At 45.5% G+C, this 14418-nt stretch overlaps 1 protein-coding gene across 3 annotated transcripts in view; it reads right to left on the reverse strand.

Annotated features, from left to right (window-relative positions):
• The window catches only part of BMERB1 (bMERB domain containing 1), a 449511-nt gene that overhangs the window by 111569 nt on the left and 323524 nt on the right, over nucleotides 1-14418 (reverse strand). For all 3 annotated transcript variants that reach the window (XM_040356926.1, XM_040356925.1, XM_040356927.1), the window contains exon 3: nucleotides 6271-6341. In XM_040356926.1, the coding sequence (XP_040212860.1) occupies nucleotides 6271-6341 (71 nt within the window). The remainder of the gene's footprint in view (nucleotides 1-6270; nucleotides 6342-14418) is intronic.

The following is a 14418-nucleotide window of genomic DNA, read 5'->3' on the forward strand; positions in this document are numbered from 1 at the left end:
AAAACAGAAGCATTAGGAATAGAAGTAAAAGCGGAAATATTGGAGCAGATTAAAACACATTTTGACTTCAGGTGGACAGACTCCCAAATAAATTATCTAGGAACAAAGATAACAGGGAGCTTAGACTATAGACTATTTGAACTTAACAATGCAACATTGGCTAGGCGAATAAAATCAGACCTAGATAGATGGGATAAAGAAATCTTCACATGGTTTGGGCGGACAAACATATTAAAGATGAATGTGCTTCCAAAAATTCTATATCTAATACAGGCCTTACCAATCAAGATCCTACAAAGCTTTTTAAGAGAACTAAGATCAAGATTCTTGAAATTTATATGGGCAGGGAAACCAGCAAGGATAAGTAGGGCTATTTTATCATTACCTAAGGGGGAAGGAGGGATTGGATTCCCAGATCTGATAAAATATCAGGAAGCATCTCACTTAGCCAAAGTTGTGGAGTGGTGTGGGCGGAATAAGAAACCCTGGATAAGAATGGAACAAGCGACGGTAGAGGTTCCATTAGAAGGACTGGCATGGACCCCAGATAGTGAAATAACAGCAGAGGCAAATAAACATCTAATGATAGGAGCCACTATACGGATTACTAAAACGTTTTTTGAAAAAAACGAGTATGTTAAAATATCCAAGCCCACCAGGGCCGGCCCTATGATGGGACCGGGTGGTACCATGGGTACCAGGCAGCACTTTTAGGGGGGCAGCATACTGATGCCCACCAGCCCGTTCCGCCAGCTCCGTTACCCAAATAAAATTGATGTCCTTTTTTCCCACAAATCGAGCTTTCTTTTGGTGATATTTGATCACCTCTGCGGTTTTTATTTTTTGTGCTATAAATATATATTTTTTAACTTTTTGCTATAATAAATATCCCCATAATTTAGAAAAATAAACTATTTTCTTCAGTTAAGGCCAATATGTATTCTTCTACATATTTTTGGTACCAAAAAACCCCACAATTAGCGTACATTGATTAGTTTGTGCAAAAGACATTGTGGCTGCCGGCAATTCACAGATCCCTTTATACTCCTGGATACATGTATAGAGCCATGGCAGGTCCTTTTTTACACCTATATGCATGTACAGAGCCATGACAGGTCCTCTTTATACATCTATAGAGCCATGACAGGCCCTTGTTATACTCCTTTATACATGTATAGAGCCATGTCAAGTACTCTTTATAGTCCTATATACATTTATAGAGCCATGACAGGTCCTCTTGATATTCCTTTACATGTAAAGAGTAATGACAGGTCCTCTTTATACTCCTATACATGTATAGAGCAATGACAGGTCCTCTTTATACTCCTTTATACATGTATAGAGCCATGACGGGTCCCCTTTAGTTATCATGATATAAAATAATGAATGTGGAGGCCTTTTGGTTGGCGTGATTTTTTTTCTGGGGGGGGCAGCATTTCATTCTTGGTCCCAGGCAGCACAATGTCTTGGGCCGGCACTGAAGCCCACTAACACCGATTCTGGGCACTAAGGCTTTCCAAATAGGATTGATAGATTCAAGGTTTAATGCCCTGCGACAGAGGGGTAATAAGTAGGATCATTCACTTCTCAAAAGATAACCGACTAATGACAAGGAGAGAGATTGAAAGAGAAGGTATGCCAGAATTAGACTTCCTGAGGCTGCTGCAATTAGAAGCATTCCTCCGGACAAAGGCAGGTATCTATACAGTAGTTAGGACCCCGTCTAAATTCGAGCAGATATGCCTAGAAGGGAACTCAATAAGACACTCTCTTATTTTTACGCAACATTAATTAATCTAGACATACCACAAGAATTTACGTTTATGCAAGCATGGGAGAGAGATCTGGGACTAACATTTACTCAAGAACAAAAAGATAGGATCCTGCAATTTACACATAAGGCATCAGTAGCAAGTAAATATGAGGAGGGAGGATATAAAATACTAACGAGATGGTATAGAACACCAAAAGTACTACACCGAATATACCCAGAGACGTCAGATGTCTGTTGGAGATGTCTTGAAGCGGAAGGGACATTAGTGCACATCTGGTGGGAGTGTAGAAAAATACAGGAATTCTGGAAAATGGTAACGGAAACAATCAATACAATCACAGGAACTAATTTAGTGGATAGACCATCAGTGGTCTTATTACTAGATATTCCAAAATACAAAAACTTGTTGATAAGACATCTTATTATAGCTGCGAGGGCGTGCATCCCTGCCATGTGGAAACAAGAGAATCCTCCATTGAGAGTACAATGGCTCGCAAAAGTGTCCGAGATACAACAAATGGAGAATTTAACAATGGCATTGAAAGATCAGGATAAGAGATACCGGTCGACATGGGCTTCTTATGTGAGGTATAGGGAGGGGTAAGAGGAGGGGGATGGGGAATGGCCAACATGAACCCTTTTTTTTTTTTTTTTAAAGGGAGGGGGAGGGGGTGGTGAGGGTAACAAGATATAAAAAAGAGAGGAAAATTAGAAGTATTGCGAAACCAGGACAGAGGAGGGAGGAGGGGGGTATGGTGGGGTTCCTTTCCATCGCTCTCTTAACTCTTTGATATCGTTTAATTAAGTAGAAGAGATGAAATGTAATATCCTGTAACGTAATTCTTGAAAAAAATAAAGAATTTATTAAAAAAAAAGAATATTTGGAGCTGTGTCCATCCAGGAACTTCAGAGAAAATGATGTTATGGCGAGTACAAAAATATTTTTTTTTAAAAGAGTTTCATTGTATGTGAAATCACATTTAGTATAATATATTATGACTGTCTGTACAATCATCTTAAAACATTGGGTGCAATCAAATGGTCTCTCGCATGTATGTAGCAGACAGAGAGAGACATTCAGTGATCAAGGAAAACAACCTCAGACATCAGGAACAGAGAACTTGTTAGACACATGTTCTTTGTGGTGCACTAAAAACTCAGGTGTTGGTTCCATACTTTTTTTTCCAATATTGTAGTGAGAAGTTTTTTCTTTTAGATCTCGTTCACACTGCGTATAGCAAGAACTTGCTATCCCACTCGGAAACGAGTGTCAATTCTGCCCACAATTCCCAATCGCCCATATGTGAACGGGGCTTTAGAGATAAGCCAAGTGATGCTGGTCAAAATGATTTCCTAGTAAAGTACCAATCTCAACTTTGGAAAAAAAATTCACTAATGTTCAAACCCTCAATTTAACTCATTCGCTAAGGCAAATTTGCCTACTTTTTATTTATTTTTTTGTTAATATAGAGGGTGTCTATGTGGATGGGAGGGGAAAAAGGGGTAGTTTAGTTTATTTAAAAAAAGAAAAAAATGTAACTGATAGGCAGCGCTTTATAGACTGGATCCAAAAAAGTAAAGCAGTCAGTTGGGACCATAAAAAAACAATAGTTAATTACACCAATAGCAGAGTCATAGAAGAACAATTAAAAAGTAAATAAAGGCCAATGATACCACTGGAAGTCTATGGGCATGGAGGGGTTAACACCACTAGGAGGGCCCGCTGATGGAGCATGGAAGGGCACCAGTAACAGAATGGAGACGTCATCTGAAGGTGATGCACCTGATAGCTGGTGTCTGGAGGCAGAGACATGGCCGTGTCCAGGGGATTGTGGTGCTGCGGATTGCGGAAGGGCATTGGGCCTACCCAGGCCAAGATGAGGGTCCAGGGTGTCTTCCAGACAGAGCCTTGCCAATGGAGAGGGGGAACCAACAGGGATGTTGCCGGGAGACCAGGGGAGCCGAGCTGGGCCAAAGGTGTCAGGTACGCCTCGATGACATCAGCGGAAAGTCGGTGGTATAGAGAGGAAAGGGAAGCCTGTGAGCCAACGTGGAACGCAGGCTAATCCATTGCCATGACGACAAGTTTCACATGCATGCTCTTTGTCAGTCTTGCTTATTTAGTATTCCTTTTTTGTGCATTTGATTATTTTTATACAATTGTTTTAACCACCTGCTGCCCTCCATATAGCAAAATGACGGCGGCAAAGTGGTTTCCATATCCTGACTGGACGTCATATGACTTCTTCAGTATATTGAGCCGATGCGCGCCCCCCCTGTCGTTGTTGCAGGGTGTCAGTCTGACACCCCCGCAACACCGATCTAGGTAAAGAGTCTCTGACGGAGACTCTTTACCACGTGATCAGCCGTGTCCAATCACGGTTGATCACGATGTAAACAGGAAAAGCCAGTGATCTGCTTTTCCTCACTCGCGTCTGTTAGACGCGAGTAGAGGAGAGCCGATCGGCTGCTCCTCCGACGGGGGGTTTGTGCTGATCGATTATCAGCGCAGCCCGCCCCCGAGGATGCCCATACTGGACCACCAGGGATGCTACCAGACCACCAGGGTTGCCCACCACAGGTATGCCACCCTAGATCACCAGGGATGCCATTCAGAAAGCTGCCGGATGAGCACCGGGGAAAGAACGTGGACAGCTGGCAACCCCTCTCTGCTGCCTGCATGTTCTGCCTGCTGAGGATCCTCAGGAGAGCACAATAGGTGGGCGCCCCCCACCATGAAGCCCGGCAGAGCCATATACCCGCGAAAAACAACAACACCCCTCTGGCAGCCATATCCCGCGGGGGATAAGAACAGCCATGAGACTCCTGCAGCTGCTGCCACCGCTCTGCAAAAAAACGGAAGTGACGTGCGTCAGCTGCAGAAAACCCAGAAACCAACCGACGCAGGAACAGAGAGAAGGAGGGATAAATACCCCTCAGACTCCTCCTGTAAATACAGGCTAGCCTGCTGCCAGCCTTCAAACATATACATATATGTAGCGCCCTGCTCCTGTTGAACAGGCGCTGCTTTAAATTTAGTGGGGGTCTGAGCTGTTATTTGGCTCAGACCAAAATGATTAAGAGCAGGCCAAGGGTGGCAGCAGCAAGGTCAAGGTGTATTGAGTGTCCCCCTCGGCAGCAAATCAGTGGGAGTGGTTGCCCACTGTGCATGCTGGGGAGGGGTACTTAAGGGGCAGATGCCATTGGTGGGTCTGTCTGTCGTCCGTCTGCGCCTCGTGGCCCGCCTGGCCTGAGGTGCGTGTTCTGAATCCTAGTTCCGGGACCACGTTGGCCTGGGGCTGCGGCTTCGCCTGTAGGCCCAGTTGTCTGGCTGGGGCCTGTACTGCAAAGGTGATCTTGTGCTGTCCATCCTGCGGGAGAAAGACACCTGATGAAGGAAGCCAGGGGAGGATCTATCCTGGAGAGGGCCATGCAAGAGGCTGGTACCTTGGGAGAAGGCCTAGAAACTTCATCGAAGGATGCACCGTACACCGAAAGGCTTGACAGTGTCACCTGTCGCATCTAAAGTTCTAAAGAAACAAAGCTAAATAGATCCGGGTGGTGAATCCTGTGGCAGGGGATTCTGGACCAAAGTGTCTCATCAGGAAAGGAAGGTCTGTGGCAGAGACTGTACTTTACTTTGTGCGCCATCCCGGCTGCTAGGCCAGTGAGAGGGACCTATCCAGGTGAGCAATACCCACTCTGGCTAGAGTGGCGACGAGAACTGTATGCTGGAAACAGGAGTGTTTCCTTACTTTGAATATGCACCTGAACCTACCTACCCTTCCACCCCTCATCCTTCTTTTCTTCTAAAGTTCTCCCAAATAAATCAAAGAAAAAGAAGTGCGTTGTGTGGACATTGAAATTCTTCAGACTCTCCTTTCACCCTGGACAGCGAGAACGTGCCACCCAAAATATAACCAGCAGCTCCTGCGGGGGTAGTGCTACACATATATATATATATATATATATATATATATATATATATATATATATATATATATATATATATATATATATACACTATATATTCCTAACCGACTCGTTTTGGGGTGTGTAATGGTGGGGAAGATGTGTTCTGACTGTATGGCTGCTAGTGGATGAAAGAAGGAAGTCAAAACACTTCCTGCTTCCTCCAGAATACTCAGCCAGCTTCACGCTTCTCTCTCTGATTCTCTACCTCTGAGCTTGTGAATCAGAGAGGGAGAATTCTGTCACAGATCGCCAGTGAGGTGCCGAGATCTCATCTTCATAAACTGGCCGTTTCTGTGAAGTCAGTTACAGATTCTCATTGTGCTGCGACGATCAGTGGAGAACATGTTCTCCGCTGGTTACCTCAGTTTCATAAACTGTTATTGACCTGCGATCAGCGGCGATACTCGGGATCGCCACTGATCTCAGTTTGATAAACGGACACCTGTGTGTACTCGGCTTTACAGTCCTAGCAACTCCCCTGATTTTATAGTTTACATTTAATGACAGATGTTAACACTTACCAGACACATCTAAGGTCTGCAATTCTTGCTTCAGGCTCATGATTTCTCTGCACAGCTGAATGTCATCAATCCTGCAAGAAAACAATACAACATACTGACATTAGGAATTGACTAGTTTACTATTGGTTATTAAATTAATATTAGTTTTCATAGTCTGTATATTTAGTTTTCTTTACATTTTCTTTTCTTTTATGTGACCTATCGCTAAGGAGAAAAGGGATGGGGTTGTCCCTATTATACCCTATTCTTTGAGAACTAATTTAGCTAGTAGAAGGTTTAGTTGGGTGAAGCCTGGGTCTGGGAAGGGATGTTGAATTTGTAAAAAAAGGAAAATCCACAAGAAAGTTTCAGGAGGTTGCACACTAACATGCTGGTCCTGCTAGGAAAAACCTAGCTTCTTTTCAGCAGGGTTGAAAATTTGCCAAGTGATGAGAAAGGGATTGGAGCTGATATGCAGGGCCAAGCAGCACCGGAACAGGGTCCCCAGACAATCAAGGCAAGGATGTAAAGCCCCGTACACACGACCAGTTTTCCTGGCCATGTGTATGCTCCTTAGCAGTTTTCCCATCAGGAAAACAGCCGGAAATCCCGACGGGAAAATAAAGAACTTGGCTCTCTATTTTCTCGTCGAGGTTCCTGGAGGAGTGTTCGTCTTTATGCTTATCTGTCCAAAGGTAAAACCGTGCATGCTTGATAATCCTTCGATGCATGCGCGGTAGCATACAAGGCATAGTTTAGGGTGTAGCAAGATGGCGGCAACGGCTTTGAATGTGACGAGCGTCGGCTCATTGTAGTCGATGACGTCACTGTGTTCTTGCCATTCAAATAAACAGCGGTTCTTTTAAATGGCCGTCTGTATGCACGGCTTGGCAAGCCAAGCTTGCCAGGAATCCCGTCAGGAAAACCAACGTTTTTTTCCTGACGGGATTCCCGGCTGTGTGTACATGGCTTGAAAGTGTGCTCCCTCCCAAACTCTTGGCACTAAAAAAAATAGCAATTAAAAACTGCAATTGTAGTGTGAATAAACTAATTATGGCGAACAACATTTTTTTGTTTTGCCTCGCAGTCTTTCCCATAGGTAAGTAGTAGATCTGACGAAAAAAAAAGCTGGGAATCCCGACGGGACATTAGAGAGCAAGTTCTCTATTTTCCCGACGGGATTCACAGCTGTTTTCCTCATGGGAAAACTGCGAGGAAGCATACACATGTCCGGTTTTCCTGGCCAAAAGCTCTCCTGACAGTTTTCCTGCCGGGAAAACTGGTCGTGTGTACGAGGCTTTAGAGGTAGAGAAATAAAAGCTCAAATGCCTCTAAGCCCTTGTTCACCTTGGTTTATTTTTTGACATGCGATTTAACCGCTCAACAACTTTGATCCGCGGGGCCCCCCCCGCTCAACAACTCTGATCCACGGAATTCCCCCCCCCGCTCAACAACTTTGATCCACGCCCCCCGCTCAACAACTCTGATCCGCTCAACAACTTCTTTGGGGGGGGTATGCTCATTTGTCCCTCATTCTGAAGTTGAAAAGTTGGGAGGTATGTAACATTAATTCATGAATGAAAGATACAGTTAGTTTAAAAGCTCAGTCACAAACAATGCACGATTTGGCTGGGTAAATCCTCTGAGAAACAGGACAGGCTCCAGTCCCAGCTGCCCTCCCTTCAGGATAGCACCAAAGTTCTGCCTCTGCCTTGGCCCAGCCCTAGGGCCAAATGCTTAGTGCTTGTACAGCATATTGCAATTAAATATGTTGACAAAACCACCTGTGCCTCTGTGAATAAAAAATAAACAGTGAATACAACTGCTGTCTGTTATCCTTGACTGGAAATATAGCCAATGAAATAGTATCCCTAGACAGCATTTACAATGATACCTGTAACAGCTTGTAAACGCATGTAGACGCGGTAATTTAGCTGTAATTTAGCTGTTTTTTGTTTACAGGCATTTTTCATTTTTTACTAGGTGTGAAAACTTGAGGGCTTGGACACCGATTCCCAGAACACTCTGTGGTGAATAATCCACCTCATGCTTGATAGCACATACTGCACGCACCAGATGCCAGTGAACCCCTGCCATACAGCACAAAAAGTAATCAACCACAGAAAGTTATCCAGCAGGAGGTCTGTGTGACAGTGAGCTGCTGTTTGCGGCCTACACAGCGAGGGGCTGTTCCACTATATCCAGAGGGACCTCTGTATATAGCATCGCTTCTTCCTTGCAGAGAACCGGAGGGTGTTCCAGGTCATCCAGAGCCTGCAATTCATATACAAGTAGGCCGCAGCATAGTGCGGCAGGCGCCATTTCCCAGAGTTATCTTTATCACCTATATCGTTGCCAGCTATATCTGAGTCCCACTGTGGTGAGCGGGCATAGCCCATCTTGTTATAAGACACTGCTTTCAGACATCATTCACACAGTTCAGCTTGGTGGTACTTGTAGTTCCACTGTAAGTCAGTTTTTATGCTATAAAAAACACTGAAAGCAGACATCTATTCCTTGCTCACATTATTTATTCTTGTAGCTGCACTGGATAACACCATTAGGATTATAAGAGAGGAAGTTGCAATACAACAAGGATATCTTAAAGTTCTGCCAAATTTGCTATACCCTATTAACAAGGATTACCAACACAACAAGGCTAGCTGAAGACATCTGGATTTCAAGGAATACCCTTTTGCCTTTTGTTATCCTTTTCCTCATCTGCTTTAATGTCATCAATCTTCATTTAACCACTTGCTTACTGGGCTCCTAAACCACCTTCCTTCAGCTTTCAATGCTCTCACTCTTTGAACGACAATTGCGTGGTCATGTAACACTGTACCCAAATATTTTTTCCCCCACAAATAGAGAATTCTTTTGGTGGTATTTGATCACCTCTGGGTTTTTTTTTTTTTATTAAAATCACATTCTAAAATCATAAAAGGGAAACGGCTAACAGAGCTCCTATGTTTCCATCGTTGTGTATCAGGACACCCTGGGCCAGATCCACAAAAACCTGACGTAACTTAAAAAATCCAATTTAAGTTACACTGCCTTAAAGTTTCTACCTAAGTGCCTGATCCACAAAGCACTTATCTAGAAATTTCAGGCTGTGTAACTAAAATTCCGCCGGCGCAAGGCGTTCCTATTCAAATGGGGCGAGTCCCATTTAAATGAGGCGCGCTCCCGCGCCGGCCGTACTGCGCATGCGCGCCGGCCGTACTGCGCATGCGCGAAGTTACGTTACGCCGAGTTTTGAGGATCGCGACGGCTTAAAGTTGCGTCGGGGATAAAAAAAATGACAGCGGCATGCATTCCTGAGGGAGAACTCCATGCCCATTTTCAAAGAAAAAACCGGCATGGGTTCCCCCCCAGGAGCATACCAGGCCCTTAGGTCTGGCATGGGTTGTAAGGAGACCCCCCCACGCCGAAAAATTGACGTAGGGGGTCCCCCTACAATCCATACCAGACCCGTATCCAAAGCACGCTACCCGGCCGGCCAGGAAGGGAGTGGGGACGAGCGAGCGCCCCCCCCCCCCTCCTGAGCCGTGCCAGGCCGCGTGCCCTCAACATGGGGGGGTTGGGTGCTCTGGGGCAGGGGGGCGCACTGCGGCCCCCCCACCCCAGAGCACCCTGTCCCCATGTTGATGAGGACAGGACCTCTTCCCGACAACCCTTGCCATTGGTTGTCGGGGTCTGCGGGCGGAGGCTTATCGGAATCTGGGAGTCCCCTTTAATAAGGGGGCCCCCAGATACCGGCCCCCCACCCTAAGTGAATGGATATGGGGTACATCGTACCCCTATCCATTCACCTGGAGGCAAAAAGTAAAATGTAGTAAACACACAACACAAGGCTTTTTAAAATAGTTTATTATTCTGCTCCGGAGGCCCCCCCTGTCTTCGTTATTAGCTCAATTACCAGGGGGGGCTTCTTCTTCCACTCTCCGGGGGTCTTCTCCGCTCTCCGGGGGTCTTCTCCGCTCTCCGGGGGTCTTCTCCGCTCTCCGGGGGGGCTTCTCCGGACTCCGGGGGGCTTCTTCCATCTTCTCCCCTCTTCCGCTCTTGACTCGGCGAACCCCGGTTCTTCTGCAGCTCTCCGGTGCCTTCTTCTTCAGCGCTGGCTGCCTGCTATGTTTGTGTGTTAGCTCGATTTCAAACAGGCAGCCGGCGCGGTCTTCTGTGGCGTCATCTTCTCTTCTGGTCTTCTGTTCTTCCGATGTTGCCTCGTCGCCTGTTGTCGCTGTAATGATGGAAGCGCGCCTTGCATCACATTTATATAGGCATCACCGTCCCATCATGCTCCGGTAGGTACCCACGTGGTGGGTGCACGTGGGTAGGCACCCACCACGTGGGTACCTGCCGGAGCATGATGGGACGGTGATGCCTATATAAATGTGATGCAAGGCGCGCTTCCATCATTACAGCGACAACAGGCGACGAGGCAACATCGGAAGAACAGAAGACCAGAAGAGAAGATGACGCCACAGAAGACCGCGCTGGCTGCCTGTTTGAAATCGAGCTAACACACAAACATAGCAGGCAGCCAGCGCTGAAGAAGAAGGCACCGGAGAGCTGCAGAAGAACCGGGGTTCGCCGAGTCAAGAGCGGAAGAGGGGAGAAGATGGAAGAAGCCCCCCGGAGTCCGGAGAAGCCCCCCCGGAGAGCGGAGAAGACCCCCGGAGAGCGGAGAAGACCCCCGGAGAGCGGAGAAGACCCCCGGAGAGTGGAAGAAGAAGCCCCCCCTGGTAATAGAGCTAATAACGAAGACAGGGGGGGCATCCGGAGCAGAATAATAAAATATTTTAAAAAGCCTTGTGTTGTGTGTTTATTAACTTTTACTTTTTGCCTCCAGGTGAATGGATAGGGGTACGATGTACCCCATATCCATTCACTTAGGGTGGGGGGCCGGTATCTGGGGGCCCCCTTATTAAAGGGGACTCCCAGATTCCGATAAGCCTCCGCCCGCATACCCCGACAACCAATGGCAAGGGTTGTCGGGAAGAGGTCCTGTCCTCATCAACATGGGGACAGGGTGCTCTGGGGTGGGGGGGCCCGCAGTGCGCCCCCCTGCCCCAGAGCACCCAACCCCCCCATGTTGAGGGCACGCGGCCTGGCACGGCTCAGGAGGGGGGGGGGCGCTCGCTCGTCCCCACTCCCTTCCTGGCCGGCCGGGTAGCGTGCTTTGGATACGGGTCTGGTATGGATTGTATTGGATTTTCGGCGTGGGGGGGTCTCCTTACAACCCATAACAGACCTAAGGGCCTGGTATGCTCCTGGGGGGGAACCCATGCCGGTTTTGTTTTTTACAAATTGACGTGGAGTTCTCCCTCGGGAAAGCAGACCAAATGCCGTCGCTGGAATGGGCCTTTACAAGGTGTTACTAACTTTACACTTTGTAAAACGAGCCCTAATTTTACACTTGCAAAATAACACTTACGGCGCAAAAAGGAAGCTAGAAAGCTTTGTGGATCGCCTTAAGTGCTAATTTGCATACTAGCAACGGCATTTCGACTCGAAATGCCCCCAGCGGCGGATGCGGTACTGCATCCTAAAATTAGGCAGTGTAATTCAATTACACATGCCGGATCTTCTGTGTAACTTTGGAAAAAGCCTTTTGAGGATCGTTTCCAAAGTTACACACAGACTGAACAGCAGTTAAGTCGGAGTATCTCTTTTGAGGATAACCCCCCCTATCCCTGTGTCTAAAAAATCTCTTGCTAGTGTTCTGAGAACACCATTCCTCCCCATAGTTGAAAGTTTGTGGGACCTTTCCTATCCTGTCCCTTTTGAGGGGGGGGGGGGGGATTACTAAAACTGTGGCACATAGAATTTGGTGGAATGTCGCGTACACACGATCGTAAATTTCCGACAACAAAACCGTATCTTTTTTTCCAACGTAATTTTGCCTCAAACTTGTCTTGCATACACACGGTCACACAAATCTTGTCGTGAATTTCGAATGTCAAGAACGCGGTGACATACAACACTACAACGAGCCGAGAAAAAAGAAGTTCAATGATTCCAAGTATGCGTAGAATTTTTGTGCTTCGGAATTACAGACGATCGGAATTTCCTGACGAGAACTTTTGTTGTAGGAAAATTTGAGAACCCGCTTTAAAATCTTTGTGGTCGGAAATTCCGACACTTCCTTTAAAATTTATTATTTTTATTTTTTCCTTCTTCAATTAACCCCGGGTTTTGATAACACACGGCATATTCCACACCTTCCCCTCCCCCCATCTCCCAAGTACCAGGTTCACCCACCAGGCAGTGCATCAATTTGACACTACAGTGTTAATGACGTGGTGAGACCTCAGTTTCCCACATACGGTCACCTAACACATTGTCCCCACGATATACGATCGGGACTTAGAAATTACCATGCATACATGATGCACGTTACTGATGTGTGAACTTCAAGCGCGCGTAGACGGGCGCCGTTATTTGTAGTCTCAGTAAGTCTTGTTAGTCTTGTTATATGTGTCAAGGAACTTTTTTAAACTAGATGTTTTTTTACATCTGATTACCTTATAAATTGCACCAAATACGTGCTAAATAAACTCTTTTTGATACATTTCAAATCAAGCTCTCTCTTCATTTACTGCTACTAATAGTAACCCTCCTATCTAAACTCTACAGTCTTTTCTTAGACTACTTCCTATCCCCCAACTTACCCCCTTCATCAATTCATTTATTTACGAGAACTTTTGTTGTAGGAAAATTTGAGAACCCGCCTTAAAATCTTTGTGGTCGGAAATTCCGACAGCAAATGTCCGACGTTCACACTGAGGGCCATTTTGAAATCACACCATTTCAAATCGGCATTTCAATCTGACTTCGGAGGCAATTTGACAGACATCTGTGCGGGTTCATGCACAGATGTCTATTCAAATCACCCTAACCCCTGAAGTCGCCAAAAGTAGTGCAAAAACTACTTTTGGAAATCGGTGCAGTGTTGGGCATCGATCTGACATGTCAAATCGCATGTCAAAATGGCCCGATGTGAATGTGGGGTAAGTGCTAGTTCAAATATTATAAATTTAATTGCGCTAATCAGTGCATAAAAATACTAACAACCACATTAACGATGTTGAAAAATTTGCAAAAGTTTAAGACTAATCCTGAGATTAGATAACCGAGTGAATCACTGTAAACAAATAACAGCATATTGAATGTTATATAAAGTGCAAAGTGCAAACTTGGCAAAAACGTGTATCAATTAATGAATAAGTCCATGTGATGATATATTTATAGTCCATAAAGTAGAAACCTCCACCGAATGATAAGCTTTCTTCTGTGTCACACCAGTAGTGGTAATATGAGACTCTTACCAGATGCTCAGGGCCACCTATCACTAGGATGGTCTAATGGGCAGGCAGAATGACCTATGCAGGATATTATAAAGATATCCTGGATGAAATGTAAACCACAGGTAGATCACACCACGGCCACCTTTTCACTGACAGCGTGAGCTCCAAGCCATTCATCAGTTATTTGTAGGAAAGAAAACGCTCCGATAGTGTAATATCATAAAAACAAATTTATTGAGATAAAAGCCACTTAAATGGCAACTTACGATGATAAAAATCGTATACGCGCTTCTATGACAGAATCTCTAAAGCCGGCAACAAATCGTACATCCGTCCTTCCGTGATCGCATGGGGCGCGGTGACGTCAGTGCGTAGCCCAACATGTTTCGTCACATGTGACGTCTTCCAGGGGGCACGGGAGTCATCGCTATATTTATAGAAAGTAGACCAAGCCTCGTTATTGCGCAGGGGGCCATGTTAAGCTTCAACCTAGTCTCATTCCTGGTTCTGTTCATTACAGAGGACCAACCCTCGGTTTGGAATGTCGTATCTCCGAGCCTAGTAAAGCTAGATAGTTTTAAAAAAAAAAAAGGCTCAATTAGTTGGCTCCAAGATAAAAAATAATAATTTTGGACTAAACATAGGGGGATCCTCGATTCTCCTTATATATAAACTACAGAAAAAAATGAGTCACTACCATCACATAAAGACGCCAATATGCGACAGGCGACCCCTAGAGGATATCCTTGGAATTGGTCAATACATTTATCAAAAATGTAGGTGGAAGGAAACAAAATTGATCACTGAGGAACAAACTGTTAGTCTACAAAATTAACTATGATCAAAAATATTAAAATTG

The sequence above is a fragment of the Rana temporaria genome, chromosome 6, assembly GCF_905171775.1.
Source record: "Rana temporaria chromosome 6, aRanTem1.1, whole genome shotgun sequence".
Classification (NCBI taxonomy): Eukaryota; Metazoa; Chordata; class Amphibia; order Anura; family Ranidae; genus Rana; species Rana temporaria.